A 25,453-nucleotide genomic window follows, 5' to 3' on the forward strand; every position below is an offset into this window, starting at 1 on the left:
CAAAACCCTGGGCTTCCCTGGTCAAGGCACATATAGTTGATACTTCCTGTTAACTTCCCCTTTCCCTTTCCCTCTCTCTTTTCTCCAAAATGAATAAAGGGAGTTAAAAGAAAATAAACTTAAAACACTTCAGCACATGCATCATTAACTAGAGATCAATATTTCTTTTTTTTTTTTTTTTTTTTTTTTGTATTTTTCTTAAGTTGGAAACGAGGAGGCAGTCAGACAGACTCCCGCATGCGCCCAACCGGGATCCACCCGGCATGCCCACCAGGGGGCGATGCTCTGCCCATCTGGGCCGTTGCTCTGTTGTGACCAGAGCCATTCTAGTGCCTGAGGCAGAGGCCACAGAGCCATCTTCAGCGCCCGGGGCCAACTTTGCTCCAATGGAGCCTTGGCTGCAGAAAGGGAAGAGAGAGACAGAGAGGAAGGAGAGGGGGAGGGGTGGAGAAGCAGATGGGCACTTCTCCTGTGTGCCCTGGCCAGGAATCGAACCCAGGACTCCTGCACACCAGGCTGACACTCTACCACTGAGCCAACCGGCCAGGGCCTCAATATTTCTTTATAGCTCTATTTTTCCCTGCTAAGGGAAACTTTACCTACAATGACATGCACAGATCTTAAGTGTACCATTGACAAATTTTGACAAAGCCTTCCACTTAATGTGAGGCTTCCAAACAATGACTATATGAATATAAATATATAAATATAAATATATTTATATGAATGAGTGTATGCACACACACACACACACAGTGTGTCTGTAAAGTCATGCTGCACTTTTTACTGGTCACAGGAAAGCAACAAAAGATGATAGAAATGTGAAATCTGTACCAAATAAAAGGAAAACCCTCCCAGTTTCTGTAGGATGATGTGGCAGCATGCGCAGATGATGACATAACATCGTGTATACAGCAGAGCAGCCACGGCCATGCCAGTCGACATGTGGACGGTACAGAGGAAAGTTCAGTGTGTTCTGTGGCTCACTAAATTCGAATCCGTGACCAAAGTGGAATGTGAATATCAGCGCATTTATAACGAAGCACCACCACATAGGAATAACATTACTTGGTGGGATAAGCAGTTGAAGGAAACCGGCAGTTTGGTGGAGCAAAACCCCGTTCTGGTAGGCCATCAGTCAGTGATGAGTCTATAGAGGCTATACGGGATAGCTACCTAAGGAGCCCTAAAAAGTCTGTGCGTGAGCCCACATCGAACTGCACTGAATAGGTATGAAACTGGGAGAGTTTTCCTTTTATTTGGTGCAGATTTCACATTTCTATCGTTTTTTTGTTGCTTTCCTGTGACTGGTCAAAAGTGCACTATGACTTTATAGACACACTGTGTGTGTGTGTGTGTGTGTATATATATATATATATATATATATATATTTTTTTTTTTTTTTTTGACCATAGGCCTCCAAGTGTTGAAGTTTTTTCTTTTAAGTTATTGTCATTATTATTGCACAATTAACTGATACAATAAAATATACATATTACCTATATTTAGAAATAATTACTAAACACTGAAAGTAAAATATTTGGAAATTCCTTTCTTAATGAGATAGAATGGGGCTATAGTTTAAAAATCAGTTAATGAATGAGTATTTCTTATTGTTAGAATGAGATAAGATTTAACAGCTATTTTATGCCAATTTTTTATTTTTATAGGTGCCAGTAATTAGCAAACTTGGAAATGGAATGAGTTTTGTTACAACAACGTCACCCAATTCTTTGAATTCTTCCAAAGTAACTGTTAAAATCATACTGTGATCAATATTCTGAATGATCAATCAGCTGACGATTCAATTAGATTCCCCTTCAATTTTGTTGAAAGCAAACATTACAATCATTCACTGCCCCAGTTTCTGGGAAGCATGCCATAAAGATTTGACCAAGACTTTTTTTTTTTTTTTTTGTATTTTTCTGAAGCTGGAAATGGGGAGAGACAGTCAGACAGACTCCCGCATGCGCCCGACCGGGATCCACCCGGCATGCCCACCAGGGGTGACGCTCTGCCCACCAGGGCCACGATGCTCTGCCCCTCGGGGCGTCGCTCTGCCGCGACCAGAGCCACTCTAGCGCCTGGGGCAGAGGCCAAGGAGCCATCCCCAGCGCCCGGGCCATCTTTGCTCCAATGGAGCCTAGGCTGCGGGAGGGGAAGAGAGACAGAGAGGAAGGAGGGGGTGGGGGTGGAGAAGCAAATGGGCGCTTCTCCTATGTGCCCTGGCCGGGAATCGAACCCGGGTCCCCTGCACGCCAGGCCGACACTCTACCGCTGAGCCAACCGGCCAGGGCCTGACCAAGACTTTTCATATGACTTATAAGTTACACCCAACAGTTTCTCTGCCGCACTTGGCTTAATCCAAGAAACTCAGAATGCATTAGGTCTATTAGAGCATTATTAATTATAATACATCTTTCAATGTTAAAATTTTTGCCAAGTGCCTTTATCTTATAACAAGTTTTAACTATGTTTCATCAAAACTTTGAAGCTACGGGTTTGACTCTTATAATATATGGGAATGTTTGTCATACAACATAATTGGAAATGCCAGTCTTTTACTGTCAAGTAAAGCAGGGAATCAGATTTGTTTCAGTTGGAAAGAATCTGATTTCATTTCTCAATTCAAATGAGTATGTTAGAATACATCCTGATGACACTCACCATATTTTTTTATTCTTAATTCTAAGATAGGTAGAGGTAGATAGATGGATAGATGTCTAGGTAGAATAGATAGGTAGATAGGGAGAGAGACAGACAGACAATAGTGGCATGGATGAAATCAGGTGCTGCTATCTTCAGTACTTATTATTGATGCACCTTTGTCCTGATATCAGGGACTGTCCCTGGACAGTGGGACATTATCTGAAGGAAGCAAGATTGTTAAATAAAAAATGTTCATGTCACCCCACCATACAATCCAGTACAAAATTCTCTTTTGTTAATGCCTTGTTTTGCTTTTAACAACAAATATATCTATATATATCTATATATATCTATATATCTATCTATCTATCTATCTATCTATCTATATATATATTGACATATATATGAATGACAGGGAAGGTCTGAAGCCCTTCCTCGGGTTTATAATGCCTTGATTAAGAGAGGCTTTGAAGGCCCTGGCCGGTTGGCTCAGTGGTAGAGCGTCGGCCTGGCGTGCGGGGGACCCGGGTTCGATTCCCGGCCAGGGCACATAGGAGAAGCGCCCATTTGCTTTTCCACCCCCCACCCCTCCTTCCTCTCTGTCTCTCTCTTCCCCTCCCGCAGCCTCCCGCAGCCAAGGCTCCATTGGAGCAAAGATGCCCGGGCGCTGGGGATGGCTCCTTGGCCTCTGCCCCAGGCGCTAGAGTGGCTCTGGTCTCGGCAGAGCGACCCCCCAGAGGGGCAGAGCATCGCCCCCTGGTGGGCAGAGCTTCACCCCTGGTGGGCGTGCTGGGTGGATCCCGGTCGGGCGCATGCGGGAGTCTGTCTGACTGTCTCTCCCCATTTCCAGCTTCAGAAAAAAAAAAAAAAAAAGAGAGGCTTTGAAGACACCAGTATTTGAAATAGTCCCTCTGTTTGATGCCTCCAAGGGCTTTGCGCCATAGGAAGATTCAAGAAAGGGCGATTTGCCTTTATTTTGTAAAGTGGGAGACAGGTGAGGGGGCTGACAACCCCTTACCCACTGGCTTTCCTAGGAAGATAATTTAAGAAAGAGCACTGATTCCCTCCTGCCCATCCATGCCCCTACTCGTCTGGGAAGGCTTTAGGTTGGGGAGGAGCGGAGAGGGGTCTGTGTGTCTGAGTTTGAAGACTTCCACTTAAGACTACTTTGGCTTTCTCAATGATTGAAGGCCTGCCTCTCTGGCTTTTTTTTTTTTTTTTTTTTTTTTTTTTTTTTAATGTACCTTGGAAATCTTTCCTGTCATTTCTTTGTAAAGTACATATCACATTCATTATATGAAAGTCCTATGTGTATTTTTTAAAAGATTTTATTTATTGATTTTACAGAGAGAGGACGGCAGGGGAGCAAGAAGCATCAACTCATAGTTGCTTTCAGGGGTCCCCAAACTTTTTACACAGGGGGCCAGTTCACTGTCCCTCAGACTGTTAGAGGGCCGCCACAAACAGTGCTCCTCTCACTGACCACCAATGAAAGAGGTGCTCCTTCCAGAAGTGCAGCGGGGGGCGGGGGGGGGGGGGCGAATAAATGGCCTCAGGGGGCTGCATGCTGGCCTCCGGCCAGCTGTAGTTTGGGGATGCCTGATAGTTGTTCATTGTTTGCTTATATTTGCCTTGACTGGGCAAGCCCAGGGTTTCCCTGCGACCTCAGCATTCCAGGCTGCTCCTTTATCTACTGTGCCACCACAGGCCAGGAATACCATATGTACTGTATATGTAAAAAATTGGTAAACAGAAATGTCATTTCAAATGAAGTAAGAAAGCCAGAAGGGGGAGCTCTCACGACCTACATTGACCTCAAAGCTCTCCAGCGTGATCTCTATAGTTGTCCTCCCAACTTCCTCTTCCTCTCTAAAAGTCAGGTTTCTTCTCCTTTGCTTTTGGTTGCTTGTGTGCGACCCGCCATGGTTGCACGTTCTGGACTGTAATTCTTTATTGTTCCTGAATAAACCCATTGTGCTGGTGAACTATCTGGCTGACTTCTTGTGCCCATCAATGGATATTTAAGTTGTTTTCAATCTTTTTTTGTGATTGCAAATAATGCTGCAATGAATAACTTTGTACATACCCCTTGGCACACATATGGGAGAATACCTAGAGGGTGGATCGCTGGGTTGGAGAGCATGGGCATTTACAATTGTCATAGAGGCCCTGGCTGGTTGGCTCAGCGGTAGAGCGTCGGCCTGGCATGCGGGGGACCCGGGTTTGATTCCCGGCCAGGGCACATAGGAGAAGCGCCCATTTGCTTCTCCATCACCCCTCTCCTTCCTCTCTGTCTCTCTCTTCCCCTCCTGCAGCCAAGGCTCCATTGGAGCAAAGATGGACCGGGAGCTGGGGATGGCTCCTTGGTCTCTGCCCCAGGCGCTAGAGTGGCTCTGGTCGCAGCAGAGTGATGCCCCGGAGGGGCAGAGCATCGCCCCCTGGTGGGCAGAGCGTCGCCCCTGGTGGGCGTGCCGGGTGGATCCTGGTGGGGCGCATGTGGGAGTCTGTCTGACTGTCTCTCCCCATTTCCAGCTTCAGAAAAATAAAAAATAAAATAAAATTAAATTAAATTAAAACAATTGTCATAGATATTGCCCACCATAAAGGCTGTATCTATTCACATTTGCAATGGTGAATGAGGGGCCCTTCTCACTCTGTCCAGCAGCATATTATCAAATGTTTTCATCTTTGTCAATAAGAAGGTGAACAATTAATTACATCTCGGTGTAGAAATACCTCCTATTATACTTTTTGTAGACAGAGAAATAAAATAATACTATATTTTCTTGAAGTCTAGTGCCAAAATAAGGGTTAAACGGATGCCACAATTTTTGCAATTCTAGTTTGGCGTTACTTCACTTTTTCCCCTTATGTTGAAGGCCTCCAAGATGGAAGATGTGGTAAGGGTGGTCTGAGGGCAGCCAGGCCTGCCACTGCAGCAGCTCACCTGCGGACCCTGGGATCAGAGGACGAAGGTTAAAGCCCTGTCTCCACTCACATAACGATCTCCTTCCGAGTCTGTTCCAGCATCATGTACTGCGTCCACTCCTCCGGCGTTTCGTACGTCTTGGACTGATCCACGATCTTTTGGAACATTGTCCTCTTCCTATAAAACACACCAATTTGTCAATGGAACAAATCTTAGGATAAGGCAACACCTGGACTTCTAACGCTGGCTGCTGCAGACAGAGGCTTATTAAAACAACATGATTAACAAAAGATGAAAAGAACCAGGGCCTGGGAGTGAAGACATAGGTTTCTAACCCAGAGTCTTGTCACAGACTTGTTATCTGATCTTAGCAAATCTCTTCCCCTGGATCTCAGCTTCCCATCTATACAGTGGGAGTAATGATGCCTAACTCACAGAACTGTAGTGAGAACTAATGGTCCATAGAGCAAGGGTTGTATAGTGAGAATTAATGGTCCATAGAACAAGGGTTGTGTAGTGAGGATGACTGGTCCATAGAATAAGAGGGTTGTATAGTAAGGATGAATGGTCCACAGAATAAGGGTTGTGCTTGGCACACAATACATATTAATCAATTGGAACTAGGGTGTTTGTTATTGTAATCATTGCTATTGTTATCCTTACTCTTAAACTGAGAGGAAATACTAACTTGAAATACAGGGCGAGGTCTGTGGCAATGATGGCTATGTCCATCATGTGGATTGCATGTTCGTGCTGCCTGCGATTGAGGTTTTGAAAGATGTTCAAACCCTAAAGAAAAAATCAGAGGAGAGATGTGAGAAGCTATGCTGGCAGTAAAGCCCCCCAGTTACTGATGGTCAACCCAGAAGATGGGGGAGGCAGCCCAGGCCAATAGGAAGAGCACTGCCTGTCCACACTTGGGCTTCATGCGAGGTGGGGGCTACTGGGAAGACCCCAAAGCCAATGCAGAGGGTCCTCATCCTACCTCATCTCGCAGCAATGTTTTGCCAAACTCCAAGTGGTGTCTTTCCAAGATGGAGGACCCATGGAGCTTGGCCAGAGGGTTCTGGGATCTGAATGGGAGAGAAAGAGAGAGAGACACACACAGAGAGAATCAACATGGAATGGCAATGTAAAGGTTAAAGACATTATCCAGTCCTGCCACCTCCTAAGTCTGCCAGCAGAGAGACTCAAGTCCAGAATGAGAGGAACTTGTCACACAGTAAGGGAGTGAGACTTGGGACTAGATACAAGGTCTCGTGACTCTTAGACTTTAGCTTTCTCTACAACTGATTCTGAGGGTCTCTTTGGGGTCATGGACTCCTCACAGAATCCATTGAATAGTATGGACTCTTATTCCCAGAAAAAGGCACAAACACACATGATGCCAAACCCAATTTTAGAGATTCATGGATTGCCTATAGCCATCTATGGACATTGGCACTGGACCATCCTTTAGTGACCACCAAGCCCCAGATCTTCGGGGGAGCCATTAAATTCCCCAAAGAAGTATGTTTAATTATTGTCTTTATTCAATAAATATTTGTTCAGTACTTAACTATGTGCCCAGCACTGACCTCAGTACTTAGCTACTTACAAGATAAAGTATAAATATGATCTCTAGTCTTGGAGCAGAATGCAAGTATTAAGAAGACTCAGAGAAGCACATTCTAGTGCTTGTTAATGACTTACAGGTTATAGACCCTGGGCAGAGCCTCAGTTCCTCATCTGCAATATGGGTATTCGTTAGTCCCTGCTCTGCCCAGCCCACGAGGTGGTCATGAGGGTCCACCAAGGTCATGGTTCAAGGACTATGCTTCAGAGGCTGTCTGGAATATAAGCTCTGTGAGGACAGGAACTGTATCTGTTTTGCTCAGCATGGTACCTCCTTTGCCTAGCTTAGGGCCTACCACACTCGTATTAGAAGCATTATCAATATAAGGTGGATGAAGGATTGTCAGTTCCTAACCTCTTACTGCTTAAATTAGTTCAGCAGGTAGGAAGGGAAGGAGGAGAGTGGGGGAGGTTAATATATGTTTCCTACTGCTGCTACAACAAATTATCACAAACTCAGTGGCTTAAAATAAAACAACCCAAAAAACCCTATTATTTTATAACTCGAGCTCAGAGTTTGAAATGGGTCTGCAAGGCTGCCTTTCTTTCTGGAGTCTCTAGGGGGGAATCCATTTCTTTGCCTTCTCTAGCTTCTGGGGCCACCTGTATTCCTTGGATTTGGTAGCCTACCTCCCACTTTCAAAGCCAGCAGTGTAGTATCTTCTCTGCTTCTTAACTCCTGCCTCCCCTTATAAGGACCCTTGTAAGTATATGGACCTCACCGAGATAAACCAGGATAATCCTTATATTTCAAGACCTTTCACTTCATCATATCTTTGAAGTCCTTCTAGATAGAATATAAAGCAAGATATTCCCAGCTGTTGGGGTGTGGGCATATTTGGGAGTCATTGTTCTGTATGTCATAGGAGTTTCCCCAAACCCAAAGGGCAGGAGGAAGTAGGAAGCCGTGGGCAGCGGGATTTGCCCCCTGGCCAGTGAGTCTGGGAGCTGTCCAGACCTAGGTAATGAATCCTAGGGGTAGGGGTTAGGGAGGGGCTGGTAAGGGCGGACTTACTTCATCTGGTAGAGGTTGTTGGTGCCTCTGTGGTCAATGTCATGACAGAAGGCAGCGGTGACCATGGCCAAGGCCTCCAGGTCTGTGAAGTATCTTTTCAGCTTTCCAGTCTAGAAGGGCAATCAGAGGTGGGACTCACTCGTCTCCTGTGAGGTTGGAAGCAGGGCTGAGTGGGCAGGTGGAGGGCCTAGAACTTGGAAACGCAGATCTGATCTTGGCGCTACCTTTTTGGCCAGATGGTGACCAGATGTTTGTCTGGGATGCAGGACTTTCCATGCTAGAATGGGAGTAATCCTATCAAACGGGGATGGTTGGTCACCTTCCCTACTCCTGAGTGACCTTAGCTGGTCCCATCTCTCTCTGAGCCTCAGTATCCCAGTCTGCATCCTATAGGTGGAGGGCATTAGGCTAGATGATTATTGAGACATTTGCAGCCATCAGATTATAGGATTTGGAGGGTGTTTTTTGCTTTTGTTTTCAACATGCCCAGACTGGTAAAGCTAACCTTCCAAACCTGGTCTACCGGTTTAAGCACAGCCCAGGAGAAAGTTTCCCTGAGCCTCCCACGAACACTTAACTCCTTGTTTATGTGGGTGTTGGAGTAGAGGGTGGGGAAGAACCTTGGCGATGCTGACTCCGTGACTCTAAGAAACATGTCAAGTCTAAGTGGTGTCACTGTCACCTTCTTTGGTGACCTGGCCTGTATTCCTGTATTCCCGCCTCCAGGCTCTAGTGCCTACTCTGGCCTGACCATTCCAGCCACAGAGGAGGGATTGAAAGAGGAGGATGGCCAGGGGCGGAGATTTACATCATCACCCGGACAGGAAAACACTTCTAAACCATATATAAAGGACTCGGAACCCTCTGAGCCAAAAATGACAGACACAAATACACACAGGTGTGTTCATCCAAGGACACGGTCACATTGTCTATAATAGTGAGAGGTCAAAAACCACCCTCAGGTCCACACACGGGGGGCTCAGCAAAAATAATTATGGTATATTGAAACAACGTAGGCTACTGTGTAGCCATTAAATTATATCATGAAGAAGCCTTGAAAATATTATACTGAGTCAAACAAGCCAGGCACAAAAGGACAAATACTGTATGACTGTGCTCAGATGAGGTACCTAGAGTCCTCTAGTTCATAGAGACAGAAAGTAGAAGGGTGGTCACCAGGGCCTGGGGAGTGTGGGGAATGGGTGTTGTGTTTTGAAGGGGGATGGAGTTTCAGTTTGGGAAAATGAACAAATTCTAAAGCTGGAGAGTAGTGTGCTGGTACAACATTGTGAACATACTTAATGCCACCGAACAGTGCCCCTACAAATGGCTACAATGGGAAATTTGGTTACGTATATTTTGCCACAATTAAAATCGTATCAAAAGAATGTGATTGATATATTTATCTATTTTCAAATGGAAAAGAATATTACAGGATACTATTATCAATTGGTTATAAACAAAATAAGTTTTGTGTGTGTGTGTGTGTGTGTGTACAAACATGTTCTGAATCTTTTAGAAGAAAATTTGGAGGGAGCTATGCCAGGGTTATCTCCAAATAAGCTGTCCGGGGTTGGGGGTAGACAGCAGCTTCCTTTCACTTTTTATTTTATATGCTTCTCCAGTCTTAGAATTCATTGATGCTGTGCGTGTTCTCTTTTGCATCATTCTAAAAAGCAGTAACTAGAGAAGAACAGTGCAGCTGCATGAGGTTGGTCGCCTGGTGTGGTGGGAGCCCCGGGCCACCGCGGTCCCGCAGCGTACCATCAGCAAGGAGAACATGGTCTGCCCCACGTTGAAGCCGTGCCGCCAGTTGTGGTAGGTGATCCTGCGGTAGCCCTTGCTCAGGGAATACATGAACCGAACCAGCGCCTGCAAACACAAGAACATCAGTGAGGCAGCACGCAGGGCCAGGCGCCTCGCCTGCTGGACCAAAGGTGGGAGCTAGCTGCAGGTGCGATAACGCTGTACAAGCCCCTTGCAGACTGCTCACCACTTGGTAACAGACGTTATGAAATCAGGTGCATGGCAGTCATTCCACTTCTTTCCACCAGTTGAGTTTTGTCAGCAATTCCCTAACTGGGCCCCAGGGAGCTACCTACCTGCCGGGGAGAAGCTAACCTGAATTTTGCAGGGAAGGAAAACAAAAGAGGTCTTTAAATCAATGGTTGTCAAATGTGAGTGCACATCAGACTCACCCAGAGGGCTTGTTAAAACACAAGGTCTGATTTATTAGCGCTAGGGGAGAAAGAATGGGGAGGGGAGAGAAAATATTTGCATTACTGTGGCATTCTCAGGTTGTGTTGATGTGGCGTGGAATAACACTTTGAATCAAACAAATGTGGGAAATCTGGCACACAATACACCCCCACCTCCACCTCCTCTGTCCATCTCCACCCCCCTAGTTTGACAGGAAGGTTCTCACCCTTGTTGGACTATAGAACCATTTTATTTTAATTTTATTTTGCATTGCACATACTCATACCCTTCAAAACTTAGTGCCCAAGAACCCACCTGGAGAAGTCAATGCAACCAAAATGCCACAGTTCAGACAAACTGTCTCCTTTTTGATAAATGACTCATTTGTGTGCAACACGGCTAATGCTTTAAATCCTAAAAGCCAAAGGCATACTCTTTTTAAGAATCAATTAAGTGTAATTTTACATTTTAAAAGAGAGAAGAGGAGGCAAGCGGGCGGGGAGGGGAAGGGGGAGACACACGACATCAAAGAGGTGTGGCCTGACCTCCTGCGGAATATGGAATTTCTCCACCACCTTGAGCTCATAATACATCTGTATCCCACATTTCACCAGCTCCAGTTCCGTCAGGGGCAAGTCGCTGAAGTGGAATTTGTTAATTTCGTATTTCTCTGCATCGGGCAGCTCTTCTTGCTGTGGAAGGACCAGAGTCAAGTGATTAGGGCACATGAAATTGTTCCTGAGTCTCTCCCTGTCTGTCCCCAGCCCCATCCTGGTCCCTCCTGGTGGATCGGAGCGGATTGGCAATGGTCACTTTTTGCAGAGACCTCCCTCTCCCAACCCCCATGCTTGGAGGGCACCCTGGGCTTGTCAGATGTCAGTCACTGCTCACCAGGATCTCAGCCAGCTCCTCTTCCTCACATTCCCATGGCTCCTTTCCATACACCTCTCTGGTTTTCTGCCCAAAATAGCAGAGGCAAAAAATAGGTTACTACATCAAAGGTCTAAGTACTTTCACACTTTCATTTTTCCCCTTCCTCTCAAGTCCTCTCAACAGAACCCCCAACTCAGAGAGGCTGCTGTCGAACATGCAGGGATAAGCAAATTTGGGAGCCAGCATCCAAACTGGAGCTCTGCCATTTACTCGCTGTGTGACCGAAGGCCTCTCTGACCCTTCATTTTCTCATCTGTAAAATGGGGTCATGGAAAGTGCGAAACTGTGAATCAGAATTAGATTATGCAAAGTCATATACAACTAAATTAAATCTGTGATGAACTTTGAGCAGTGCTTGGCACATAATGAGCACTAGAATGAAATAATATTATTGTTGGTCATTTCATTATTATTATTGAGCAAGAGGCATTGCTCATGGTTCTAGTTCTTCCTCTCGCCTCTGTGTGACTGGAGGCAAGTTTCTTCCCTCTCTGGGTCTCTGCCCCATGGACCAAAGGAGAGGGGAACCTAGCTCCAGTCCCTTGTTTTTGATTTCTTGATCCAGAACACAGTCTATTAACTTTTTAAAAAGATTTTATTTATTGACTTTATGGGGGGACGGTGGAGTGAGAAGTATTAATTCATAGTTGCTTCACTTTAGTTGTTCCATGATGGCTTCTCATACGTGCCTTGATTGGGCAAGTCCAGGGCTTTGAACCAGTGACCTCAGCATTCCAGGTTGATTCTCTATCCATTGTGCCACCACAGGTCAGGCCCAGCCTACTAACCTTTAACCGGCTCACCGAGACTAGGCCTCCATAGGATTCACATATCCATCCTTTGGCTGACATTATGGACCGAGACAAGCAAACAATGCATCCAAACGAGACGTTTTCTCATTTCAGTGCATCAGTCATCGGGATGAAGTGGCCAAATTTGGTGTGATATCTTCCCAGCTTAAGAAATCACATCTGAAAATGTTGGCTCACGTTGTTGCAGCTTGTGAGGTCTATAAGCCAGGTCTTGAGGGCTCAGTTAGATATCATACCCAGTTCCATTCACTAACTCAATTGACTTCTCCTTGAGACCAAAATTCCAGGAATGACAAATCACTAATTCTCTCATATCTTTTTCAGTTTCCCACCCCAAGACTTTCCTCTATGGTATCTCTGATATATGATCATCTACCTTTCTTGATGCGGTGCTCACTATACCTTGTGAGGCATCCCATTCATAAGCATGGTGGAGAATTTGCTCATTATCCTGATCAAGTTTAAGTGAGACATATTTAATAAACTGGATGATCTGGGGGTAAGTTATCACCCCTTCTGGGTCTCGATTTTTTCATCTCTACAATGGGGGTAAACATGCTTACCTTGCCCACCTTACTGGGCTGCTGTAAGTATCACATGATATAAGTGTGAAATTGCCTTACAAACTGTAAAGTGATAGCATTATGTGAGGGCTCCCCACTAATATCTAACTCACTCTGTCATATTTCTTTGCTCACCAAACTCCTCTCTGATCTGACTGGCTCTTCTGAGTGAGCTGAGCCCATAGAGGGAGTCTCTGAGAAACTGAGCATTGTCCACTGGTCAGTCAGATGGCGCTTCCTCTCAGTGAAGGTTGTGCTTGGATGACTCCGTCTCTGGTACCAAGTCAGCCCTGAGCACAGTGAAAAACGGAGCTTCTAGAGCTGGTAAGCCGAGGTCTGGCCTCAAGACTGAAGTGACCTTGCAAGGGACAGCTGTCCTGGGACCCACAGAACAACCATTACGTATGACTCTCTGGCACTTTTCAGTTCACCATTCGTCCGTTCCCCTTGAGGACCCGCAGCACCCCTGCGCTAGGCAGGGGGAGAGAACCGCGTGCAAGCCCACCCCCATCTCATAGAATTTTAAGTCCCGCCTTACTCTGGCGAAGTCTCTGCTAGAGAAGGAACAAGAGAAGAACTTGACCCACCAGGATTTTCTGGATTTCTTCATTGTCACACTTCACATGATATTTTACCATGTCCTGGAAAATATCCTTCCTGTTTTCAAGTTTGTTCATGGACTCATAGGTGTCAGGATTTAAAACAGACCAGCCAAGGAATTGAGCCAAAGACTGAAAGGAAAATGAAAGAAAAGAAAGATCAGAAGTAGAACAACCAGGATTGGTCCTGCCCCTGTAACTTTTGGGCAAGAATCTCTAAGCTTCTATTCTCTCAGCTCTAAAATGGGTTTGAGAAGCCATCTGCTGCCCTTCTCGGAGATGTTGTGCGGATAAAATAATGCACTGAAATGTACTTTCAATAAAAGCTCTAACATACATAAAGTGTCACTCTTATGCATAAAACATCACAAAAAGAAATGTGCTGTGTCTTGAGGGGACAAAAGGTAGAAGGGAACTCTACTTTTTGCTCAGTTTTGCTGTGAACTAAAAGGCTTCTCTAAAAGGCAAAGTTCATTAATTTTTAAAGAAGGGAAAGTGGCTTTCTCTGACAACACGTGGCAGTACGGAAGTGAGAGGGAAGAAGGCAGACCTGGAAGGTGAGTCAGGGTAACATCGACCCGGTGAGCTCCCAGCCCTCCCCAGGACAGGGCAGCAGCACACTGGGGTCCCCACCACATGGCTCCGGAAGTCATGCTCATGGCCAGCTGACTCTGAATCTCTGAATCTCAGTGGCAGAAGACCTCTTTGCAAACTGTACCTCCATGAGGGTCTCATCCATTTCATCAAAGGGTTTCCCATCTTTGCGATTGTAAAATGTGGCCACTCCAACAATTTCTTCCTTCTTGTTCACAATAGGCATAGAAAGGACGTTTTTAATCATCCATCCGGATTCGTCCAGAGGTTCTTTCTACAGGAGAAGAACCAGAGCAGGTTTTCTTGAGTACCAGGCTGCAGAGGCAGCTGTGATGGACTTCATGCTGCGTCATGACCCTCACTGGCTAAGGGGACACAATATGATAGACCGTGGCGGATTCTGCATGGTTAACATCACCGCACTCATGCCACGAGCAGACAGCGCACCTGGCTGGAGCTCCATAAGGACAACTGGTCATTTTGTTTTCGTTCCTGAGATGTTAAAGTTATTATGTGCCAGGCTGTGTGCTATGTGCTGGAAATATAATGATGTGTGCAAATAGTTCAGGGAGCCCGTGGTTCCGACGTAGGCACTGACTACAGGGGACTGGCTTAGAAAGAACCATATTGGGGATTTTTGTAATTTTGAATTAATCAGGTAGCCAGAAACCTGTGCCTTTGCCTCTTGATCTGCCTTTCTGTGTTACTTTGGTGTGCCATTTTCTCTCCTTGGGTCTCTATATTCTCATCTATAGGTGGGTACAAGACTATGTGCCTAGTGGAACCAATGAGAAAACAGAGGTAAAATTTCTTGGTCAATTATATGGTGCCCTTTGAGAGTCTCTTCCCATCTGTCTTGAGCCTCACTTTCATCACTGATAAAATGGGGATCACTGGATTATATCACTTCTGGACTCTTTGCCCACTAATTCATCACTCATTTATCAAACATCTTACAATGTGCAAAGAGTGAGCTAGAAGCTGGGGAAACCAAGGCAAGTAAGGCACAGATGTTATCCTCGAGTAGTTCATAATCTGAAAGGTAAATTAGCTGTTGCACTGCATTTGGGAAGTTCTTGGTGGTCCTGGGGGAGTCAGAGGAGGGAAGGCATTCCAGGAAGGCTTCCTGGAGTTGGAGAGTCTTCCAGTTCAAAAGTTTCAAGATTCTTAAGGTGGTGAGATGATAATTATTATTTAAGTAACACTGGAACTCAGCACCTGGTGGCAGAGTATCCCCAGGGAGATACAGAACATCCCCCGAAAAGCACAGGGCTGTGGTCAGGAGATTAGTTCAAGACCTGCCTTCTCTCCAACTCTCTGCCTAGACTTCAGGAAATCCTGTCCCTCTGAAGGCCATGACAAGCAAACAGATTTTTAATTAGAGAGAAATGGAAAACATTAAAGATTTTGAAGCAAGGATGTAACCTATATATTTTTTTAAAAAATTACTCATGCTCTTTTATGGAGAATGAATTGGAAGAGGAAGACTAGAATTTTTTTTTAAAAAAGCAAGATCAAATTTGATTTATTAATGTGGGTAAACTGTAGTTCCTTGGATGACTTAGGTAAAGACCAAGTTCTCTGATGGTTATAACAACTCTCAGCAACAGTTTGGGCTCATTGCACTGAAATGATCAAAATCATTTCTACAAAATCAATTCTACAAGGGATAGAATTTTAACTCAGCTCTTTCCTAGTGTTCTCTAACAAGTAAAAAAATTATTCACTAGTTTTCCTAGCAGTGTTTTTTTCTTTCCTTCTTAATTACCTCCTGATTTCTAATGATTTGTTTTTCTTACGCCTAGTATGGAAAACTCAAATATTGACAGGACACTTAAACCCAAAGAGGTCAAGAGGATAAGACCTAACCATTGACAAAAAGAAGTCAATATTTTGCTGAGAGGAATTAATCTAAAAAGACAAGAAAGGGTCATAAACAATGTAGGGAGATACATTAGCAGAGAGAACAATTCCTTGGCGTGGCCTCCAGGCCCTGTGTGATCTGGCCTCTGTCTACATCTCCCCCGCCTCTCTCCCCATCTGCCTCTCACTCACATTCACTGGTTTATCTAGTTTCTTTCAATAAGCCTTATTGTTCTTGAAATCTTTCCTTTCTCTACTGCCAAACATAATTTCTCAGGGACATAGGCCTTGTTTCTTCTTGGGTTAAGTCAACCTCATCCCTATCCCAAGAGATTGCCTCTTCTATCCCTTGGCCTTTCTCCTGACCAGCCTCTCCCACCATATGATCAGAGCTCCCTGCAGACAAAGACCATGCCTGTCTGGTCCACCACTGTAACCAGGGTAGCATTGTGCCTATGCACCTGGCACAGAGGATACCCTTCATACACATTTGTGAAAAGGGAAAACAAAATCAACTGGAGTGCTAAACAATGTTTCATGAACATCACGAGGAGGCAGAAATGATATTCTACCAGGGAAAACAGAATAAAACTTCATTGAAGTTTCATAGCAGTTGAGGTTGTCATTGAAGGACAGAGGGGATGATGGTTGGGGCGAGAACAGCATAAGCAAAGGTCCTGAGGCAGAAAACAAAGGGTGTGAATGTTAAAGCTGAATGGGACCTTGGAATTTACCAAATTGACTCCCTTCCCACTTTCGTGGGCACATGAATATTCTTCTACTCATGTTTCCACTTTGTTGAGTTTGCTTCCCAATAAAGTAGATGGTGTCTAATGCATTCTAATCCTCTTTTCGAGGGAAAACATATCATATGACTAAGAGAGAAAATAAAAATGCCTTTACCTGGAACTCGAAAAAGTCCTCGGCAGGTGCATTCATGATGTTGCAAATCTGAAAGCCGTGAAGAGGAATAATGGAGCTGTTATGAGACTCGACAGTACCAGGTAAAGCAATGCGTGCTGTTTCAGAGACACAGCGTCCTTGCCCAAGGCTGTCACATTCTTTTCATCAGGTAAACATCTCAAGATGGGTTTGAATTATTCACTGAGGCTACTGGACAGAAAAGCTACTTTATAAACATTACTTCCTAGCATTTGCTAGTCATTTCCAGTTTGTTACTAAGGTCTGTGTTGTCGCCTGTTTTGTTATCCTCCTTCTGTTGCATACTTGGGTTGTGTCCTGTGTTTTTCTTTTTATTAAAATAAATAATGCTACTCTAAACATCTTTGAGTTAAGTATATTTGGGTTCTGTTTTATTTGTTTGGTCATGAAGGAGTTTTTCCTTGGGGTATAGACCCCAAAGGAGAATAAGGAATAAAAAGCGTTGAAGCTGTGTTGTTTATTGCCAGGTTCCTCCCCTGAAAAATTGGACCACTTACCCAACCATGCAGGTGGCACATCTTTGACCCTTCTAGAGCCCTGCCAACGGGGCCACCGTAACAGTTGTATAGTGTGTGTACTGCACCCAGCATGTGGCTGAGTGGATGACTGGGAGTTGGAATTCCGTCTGGTCTTGCCTTGAGGAGCCATGCCCTTAGCCTTTGTCTTTTCAGGCACTGAGAAGGGAAAACTTTTTCTAGTTTTCAAAAAGGCACCATACAGGTTTGCAGTGACCCGGCCTGTCCCAATGGGCCTGATCACCTTTTGGTCTCAGAGGGTGAGCTGTCCCTGATCCTTTGAGGACTGCCCGCCCACTGCACCATCCCTCTGGCCTCTCCTTGGACCAGTTCCATCAGCTGCCATTATTCTTTCCAGATCTCTGACCTCTCTTTCCACTCAGCTAATGCACATGCTTGTATCTCTCCCGTCTATGACAACGAAATCCTCCCCTGATCCAGCGTGGTCTCCGATGCAACCATCCAGGCTTTCTCCTCTTTCTCCCACATTCTTTGTCTCCTCGTTACCCATCCACACCTCAGCAGACCACTCCTGCTTTCTGGTTTCACCTGGCCACCTCAGCTGCTCTCAGTGGGCATGCCCATGACCTCCTAACTGCCAAACTCAAAGGGGTTTGTCTCACAGATCCCTTTTATTGCATTCGATTATCTATCTTTTGTTGAAACTTTTTACTTCCTTGGTTTCCTTTATTTCCTACACTCTCTTAAGTCAACAGAAACCGCTGAAGCCTCCTTCTGTTTCTGTGTGTGCCTCGGGGAAGAGATAGGGGTAACCAGGCTCAAATATGGGGGTGATGTGCAGCTAGCACGGATGACCCTTCTCCCTGCAGCAGGAGACCCCGTCACTCCACCCTTGGCCCTGAGAGGGTGGGGCATGGAGGGAGACAGAGTATTTGAGCTCTGCTGTCCATGGTGTGGCTGGAAATGTAACAGAGATGAGGGGTTGAAAGTGGCAGCTAAGTCTCTGCTTTGATAAGTTGGGATTCAGTCCATGGAGAACCCGGAAGACCGGGCAGTCATGACTTCATCCCCGACATATGCGTAAGTATCTTTGTCAGTAAAACTATGTACCTTTCCACTTAAAGATTATTTCTGTGTATTTCATGTTTTTTCAAATGTCAACTTTCTGTTCTTCTTCTTGGATCAACTCTCAAGTGAATTAAGAAATGAAAGAATCAGGCTTCTAGAGAGCCACATTTTTCATGAGTTTTTCCACTCTCTTGATCTGAAATTCTTTCTCTCTTCTACCTGCTTTAAAACTCCCCCCTTTAAAGCTGTCTTACTTACCAGGCCATTCTGGGCCACATAAGTGGGGAGACCGCTTGCTAAAGCCCAGTGGTCAGGAGGGGGATTCCTGTAAAGGCCAAAGACAAATGGTAACTTTTTTTTTTTGATTTTCTTTTTAGAGAGAGAGTCAGAGAGAAGGATAGACAGGGACAGACAGACAGGAATGGAGAGAAGAGAAGCATCAATCATTAGTTTTTCATGGCGTGTTTCAACACCTTAGTTGTTCATTGATTGCTTCCTCACATGCACCTTGACCGCGGGCCTTCAGCAGACCGAGTGACCCCTTGCTCGAGCCAGCAACCTTGGGCTCAAGTTGATGAGCTTTTGCTAAAACCAGATGAGCCCACACTCAAGCTGGTGACCTCGGGGTCTCGAACCTGGGTCCTCGGCATCCCAGTCTGACGCTCTATCCACTGCACCACCACCTGGTCAGGCAACAAATGGTAACTTTTGCTGTAGGCACAGCTGGACTAAAAACTTGAATCTGGGTCTTTGCCCTCCCTCCAGGTTAACACATTCTCTCAGCTCTTGAAGTCTTCTGAACCTTGCTATTTGGCCTGGCCTCAGTTTCTTCATCTGATGATCTCAGAGGGAGGTAGGAAAGGACAGGGGTTAAGGCTTTGGGCTTTGGAGCCAGGAAGGCGGGGATGATTGCTCTGGCTCTGCTCGTATCTACTGTTTGACTTGGGCAAGTTGCTTAATGTGCCTGAACCTCTGTGGGGTTTTTTAATCATAAAAAATAATAACGTGGGCTTTCCCTAGCCAGGTGTCTGATTTCTGAGCTTTAAAATAAACAGTTTTAAAATGGGGATTATTTTACATTCTTTATCTCTCAGGGTACTTGTGGTGATCAGATAAGATTGCATACATAAATGACTTGTCACGGGGACTGCAGACTCAATAAATAGTAGCTATTTTTCATCAATACACTCCTATCAACATTGGCATTCTACTTTCTGTGAGTTTTATACTTTTATAGTGCAACGTGTTATGAGTCAGCACCTGTTTACGTTCATTATTCCTGAATGCATCTCAAATCTTGAATAAGCATCTTAATGTCCAAATTTAGGCATTGTGGCAGAGTGATGACTATATTTTATTGCTTGCGCACTGAGTTTAACTTTCCAAGAAAAGAGACAACAGATAGCTGCTGAGCAAAAGCAGATACTATCATTTCCCTCCATTAACACCTATATAGAGAGTTAACTAATATCATAGAGTAGGAGAACTCGTCCATGATGCCTAGTACTAAACTAGGTGCTTTATGTGCTTATTTATCCCTCACAATATTACAATTTTGGGCATTATTATCTTTTACTTGTTTATGATGAGGAAAAATATACATGTGGAAAAATGCATTAAAATCACCATCAATTGGCCCTAGCTGGTTGGCTCAGTAGATAGAGCGTTGGCCCGGTATATGGACAACCTGGGTTTGATTCCCAGTCAGGGCACACAAGAGAAGTGACCAACTCCTTCTCTCCCCTTTTCTCTTCCCCTCTCTCTCCTCCTCTTTTTTCCTCTCTCTCTCCTCCCTCTCTTACCCATTTCTCCCTCTTCCTCTTTCTCAACCAATGGCTCTGTTGGTTGTAGCATGAGCCCAGGCTCTGAGTATAGCTCAGTTGGCCCAAGCATTGGCCTTAGGTGTTGAGGATAGTTCGAGCTTTGGCCCCAGATGGGAATTGCTGGCTGGATCCCAATTGGGGCGCATGTGGAAGTCTGTCTTTCTATCTCCCCTCCTCTCACTTAAAAATATAAATCTTCATCAGTCGTTTGAAAGTGACCATCCATGAAACCACACCCACATCATAAACAACCTTGTCTGCACCTTGGAACCCCCGATCTATCTCTTCCAATGGCAGCCTTCTCTCTAACTCTGTCTCTTGTAAGCAGGGTATAGAGTATTTATTCATTTGTAAGAAGTTATCAATTCTTTGAAAAACTATTTTTTATCTGCAACAGAGAAAGATGAAATGCTTCCAATTAATCTGTAATGCAATGCTTTTTTTTATTAAGATTTTTTTTTCATTTTAGAGAGGAGAGAGAGAGAGAGAGAGAGAAAGGAGGGGAGGAGCAGGAAGCATCAACTCCCATATGTGCCTTGACCAGACAAGTGCAGGGTTTTGAACCGGCAACCTCAGTGTTTCAGATCGACACTTTATCTACTGCGCCACCACAGGTCAGGCTGTTTTTTTTAACTTAAAATTACTATTTTATGGCCCTGGCCAGTTGGCTCAGTGGTAGAGCGTCAGCCTGGCGTGCAGGAGTCCCGGGTTCGATTCCCAGCCAGGGCACACAGGAGAAGCGCCCATCTGCTTCTCCACCCCTCCCCCTCTCCTTCCTCTCTGTCTCTCTCTTCCCCTCCTGCAGCCAAGGCTCCATTGGAGCAAAGTTGGCCTGGTCACTGAGGATGGCTCTGTGGCCTCTGCCTCAGGCACTAGTATGGCCCTGGTTGCAACAGAGCAACACCCCAGATGGGCAGAGCATCACCCCCTGGTGGGCATGATCCCGGTTGGGCGCTTGCGGGAGTCTGTCTGACTGCCTCCCGTTTCCAACTTCAGAAAAATACAAAAAAAAAAAAACCCCAAAATTACTATTTTATTAATATTAACACAGCTCTTTTAGAATTTGGATATAGATTTTTATCATAGTTTATACCTTCTTTCTGAGTTTTTGTGCCATTCAAAGCAATTTTTGTTTTCAATGCCGCATTGTGGTATAATCTCTTTAAGTTACTTTATATGGCAATTATATTTAATATGGATTCAACAACAGCGCATCTAACTTAAATGAAGTCATAGTAATATGAATGGTTATGACCACATTCTCGCATAGGCAGACAATCACAAGTACATCTGACTACTGTCTGAGTGACAGCAATTGTACACTGCCATTGACTGTATTTCAGAAATGATAAAAAAAATAGAGAACTCTATATCTTAGAATCAATGAAATGGGAGAGATTTCTTTCTTATCTAACATGGCAATCTTTGTCATTCAACTGGAACATTCAGTTGATTTGTATTTGAAGCAGTTCGTGATATATTTCAATGGATATACGGTATCATCTTGATGTTCACTCTGTATTTTTTGCATCTGCCTTATGTCTGTCCTTTCTAAACTTTTATTTTGCCTTCTTTCAGCTTAATAAAGCATTTATTTACTCTTCCATTTCCCCCCTCTATTAGTTTAGACGGAATACCCTGTAGCAGCCATTCAGGAAGTTTAGAAATAGTCTGATTCTCACTTCCTTATGGGGACACAATAGCGTGGCATTCCGGTTGGTTATGGTCATGTGACTTACGGGATTACTTTGATGTCTTCCTTGCCATGCAGGATGTAGTCAATGACCTTGTAAAAGTTGATTTCCTAGGCAGATAGAGAAATATATACATTTAGAGTCGGAGACAGAGCTTCAGCAGCGTGGGTCCATGAGACAGGCTGTGTTTTTGCCTCTGTGCCCCGTGCTTTTCTAGAAGCAGCAGCCCGACTCTCTAAGGGTGTATCCTCAGCGGCCTCTCAGGGTTTTGTGTGCTTCTCCTTAGTCCCAGCTCACAGTGGCCACGCAGGGGCTGGGATCCAGGGCTGGAAAGAGGGATGGGAAGTGTTTCAAGGGGATCTGGAGAAAGAGACAGAGAGCCTGCTGCTGGAGTGTAGGGGGAAAGGGAGGTTGAAAGGAGGCTCCTGTCCTGTTTAGAATCATTGTCAACCCAGCCATCCTCCATTCAGAGCTCAGCTCTATGGGCACAGCCCCCCTTCTCATTCATGTCCAACACCTGGCTGTTCCCTTTGCTATGTCAGCTCTTCCAGACCTGTCTGCCCCATCACTTCTCATGCCTAACTCACTTCCCACCTCTTGCATCCCTCCCACCTCCTTGCACCATTAAAATTCCCATTCTCTTAGAATAGATCTGTTCGATCGCATGACTCCCTAACGTTCAGATGGATACTGGAACATTGGCTCCTTTCCCTTAGCTCCCCAGGGAAAATTCCATTACCTTATCAGATCCTTTGAACTCTCAGGGGTAACATGCAGGGTAGCAAGCATTCAAACACAGGAAGAATGAGACCCAGGGAGAGCAAAGGACTCATTTCTAGTGAGCCAAGGCCAGAACCATAACTTTTATGCTCAGTGCTCATTCTGTTTGGTTACTTTAGATTAATAGCATAAAATAGTGTTTTATTCTCTGCATTACTCCCACCTAGAATAGGGCTGTTCAAAGTGTGGTCTCTGGACTGATAGCTGTCTGCAAACTACTGCTCACAAACATTAGGGGATATTTTATCGCTTCATATTCATTTTGAAACATCTCCTAATTTTTGTGAGCAGTATATTTGTTGCTATTGATATAAAAAACAGATATTGAGTATCAGCATTTAAAAACTTTTAGAGCAGTTTGATGGAGTTCAGTTAGATCTCTTGAAACTATGGGCTTTTTTTTTTTTTGTATGTCTTTTTAAATTTTTATTTTTCTAGTTATACATTTTTAACACATTTTGAAAAGTATCAGTCCAAAAGGGATTAGAAATTTTAAAAGAAAACTATTCTTTTACATCAGCTATTTTGAGAAGTACTGCTCTAGACATTTATATATAGAAACCTGGACCCCACCCAGGTCTTCTAACTCAGAACATCTACAGAGAAAAATTCCTGATCCAGTCAAGGGTGTTTGAAGGTCCACTTGGTTGACAGGCAACATGACCTTCTTTAGGCTCACGCGGGAGAGACTCTCCTCTTCACTGACCAGCATTGACGGCAGCAACAGTGACCAAAGCCTTCCGGGAAGCACACTCTGGCTAATTGGGAGGCAGAAGCTAGTGTTCCCCAAGGATGTTGGCTGCCCCAGGGTAGATATGAGCTCCCTTGAGTAGGAAGCATCCAAGGGGAGACTAGATGGACCCCAGAGCTTGATGAAATAGGGCTAAGGGAGTGAGGACTCACGCTCTACTCTTGCTTTGATGGTGTGTACTCTCTGGGCCTCAGTTTCCCCAGCGGCAAAACCAGTGGTGTGCACTTGTTGTTGTTAAGCACCAGATCTCTTCCCCCAAACAAGCATGGGGTCCAGTCATAAAAAGCAGATGTAAGTAGAGCCACCCTAATAGCAGCAGCGTTGGGCACAGGGGTCCTCATCTCTATTCTCTCTCGTTCTCTTTCCTGTCCTCCGCTTCCCCCACTAAGCCCTGGCCGAGGCAGCCATTGTGGAAGCCCAGGGTTCTAAGGCAATCAGAGAAATTTTAAAACTACATTAGATGATCCCTAAAGCCCCTCCCAGCTATGATTCTGAGACTGTGGTTGGATTGTTAGCACTCTCCCTCAAAGGTTAAAATGCACATAGTCTTTGATCCAGTAATTCCACATATAATATTAAATCCTACAGATACAGTCCCAAATGTAGATAAAAGCATTGTCTGCCCACCCAGGGGTCTCAGATTGCTTTAAAAAGCCTGGAGACAACATATGGCCATAGTGTGTGTGCGTGCATGCGTGTGTGTGTGTGTGTGTGTGTGTGTGTGTGAGATTCTAGTACACTTATTAAATACAGGTTTTCACACATGGCTTTTAAAATAATCCAGGAAGGGGGAGGATAACACAGCTGAAGGTCCCTTCCCCCTGATACATAACTAATTACATTTCAGCAACTGGGCAATCCTGGCTCAGAAAAGGTGGAGGGGAAGCCCCAGGGGAGCAAACAACAAGACTTATTTCCCCACCCGATTCCTCCAACACAGTTTGGGCGCCTGTGTAGATTCTGCCTGTCTCCAGGATGACGGAGCTATATGCAAGCTGATCGAAAAAGATGCCATAATGTGGTCAAGTACAAAAAGTAGAGCACAAAACAAATCACCCCATGTGCAGAGGGGGGTTGTGATGGAATACATACACAGATATATCCAGGAGTATCTGGATATCCACAGATGTTTCTGAAAGACGAGCTGCAGACCCTGTCTGCCCCAGGAGGTTGGGTGTGTGACCCCTTTTGTACGGTGTGAGCTTTCCACTGGGCTCATGCATCACTTTTTTCAGTAAATATAAACAAACTGTGCTAAGAACATTTTTAAAAAGTGAAATTGTAGCCTGTAGGCAGTTCCAGGAAGCAAAGGTGGCTGCATTAGCAGCTGGGACTTCGGTCCAACTAAGTTTCCAGGCGGAAGGAGGAGGAGGCTGACTTCTTTGACCTTGACCTTCTGCAGGTCTTTGCTCTAGCCATCTGCCCTTGGACCTGGGCTGCTCATAGCACTCCCAGGCAAGCTAGCTGCTGCCTCCCTGGGTCCCACAAGCTGTCCTATCCAGGGTGTTCACGCAACTTCTCTAGAAAGGTTAGACGTGGACGTGTTTTGTTTTGAAACCTATAGGAGAATTAATTTGCTTTCATAGAAGTGACAAAAAGATCAGTGTGCCCGAGGTAAGTGAGGCTTTTCCCACTTACTGTAGCTCAGCCAAGTTGCCTGCAAGGCCGTATTCATGCAGGTATAGCCAGCCTTCGGGAAGTCACGACCAAGCCATCAATGAGTGCCTTTGTTAACCTTCACTAGAGCAACAGGCTGCAACACAGGGGTCTTTGAAAGATCCATAAACACAGCCGTAGCCAAATCATCATGCATGGAAATGTACTGGTTTTCAAACAAGTATTGTTTGTTGGTAAAGAGTTTAATCAGCCTGTATAACTTTTTTTTTTAATTTATTTTTTGATTTATTGGGATGATATGGATTGCCAAACCATACAGATTAATCATTGAAACACACACACACGTACAATGTTTTATTTTTAAAAGGAGATGAAGCCAGGGGTAGCTGCCTTTGGGGAGTTTTAGACCCAAGATTTGGGGAGGTCAGTTTGTCAGAATCCAGACAAAACTGTATCTTTAATGTGAATGTGGCAGATAAAGTGAGTGAGTGGTGTTGGATGACAAAAGGGAATGTTAAAGAGCATGGTTATA

At 44.8% G+C, this 25,453-nt stretch overlaps 1 protein-coding gene across 1 annotated transcript in view; it reads right to left on the reverse strand.

The window, feature by feature from the left end:
• Positions 1-25,453, reverse strand: part of PDE6A (phosphodiesterase 6A) — a 54,442-nt gene that overhangs the window by 11,328 nt on the left and 17,661 nt on the right. The window contains exons 6-17 of the mRNA XM_066341695.1: positions 21,819-21,883; positions 18,515-18,581; positions 16,674-16,721; positions 14,032-14,181; positions 13,302-13,445; positions 11,298-11,363; positions 10,952-11,098; positions 9,972-10,079; positions 8,208-8,317; positions 6,564-6,651; positions 6,267-6,367; positions 5,648-5,755 (exon numbers count right to left, since the gene is read on the reverse strand). Coding sequence (XP_066197792.1) covers positions 5,648-5,755; positions 6,267-6,367; positions 6,564-6,651; positions 8,208-8,317; positions 9,972-10,079; positions 10,952-11,098; positions 11,298-11,363; positions 13,302-13,445; positions 14,032-14,181; positions 16,674-16,721; positions 18,515-18,581; positions 21,819-21,883 — 1,202 coding nt within the window. The remainder of the gene's footprint in view (positions 1-5,647; positions 5,756-6,266; positions 6,368-6,563; positions 6,652-8,207; positions 8,318-9,971; positions 10,080-10,951; positions 11,099-11,297; positions 11,364-13,301; positions 13,446-14,031; positions 14,182-16,673; positions 16,722-18,514; positions 18,582-21,818; positions 21,884-25,453) is intronic.

Source organism: Saccopteryx leptura, chromosome 6 (assembly GCF_036850995.1).
Source record: "Saccopteryx leptura isolate mSacLep1 chromosome 6, mSacLep1_pri_phased_curated, whole genome shotgun sequence".
In the NCBI taxonomy this organism is placed as follows: Eukaryota; Metazoa; Chordata; class Mammalia; order Chiroptera; family Emballonuridae; genus Saccopteryx; species Saccopteryx leptura.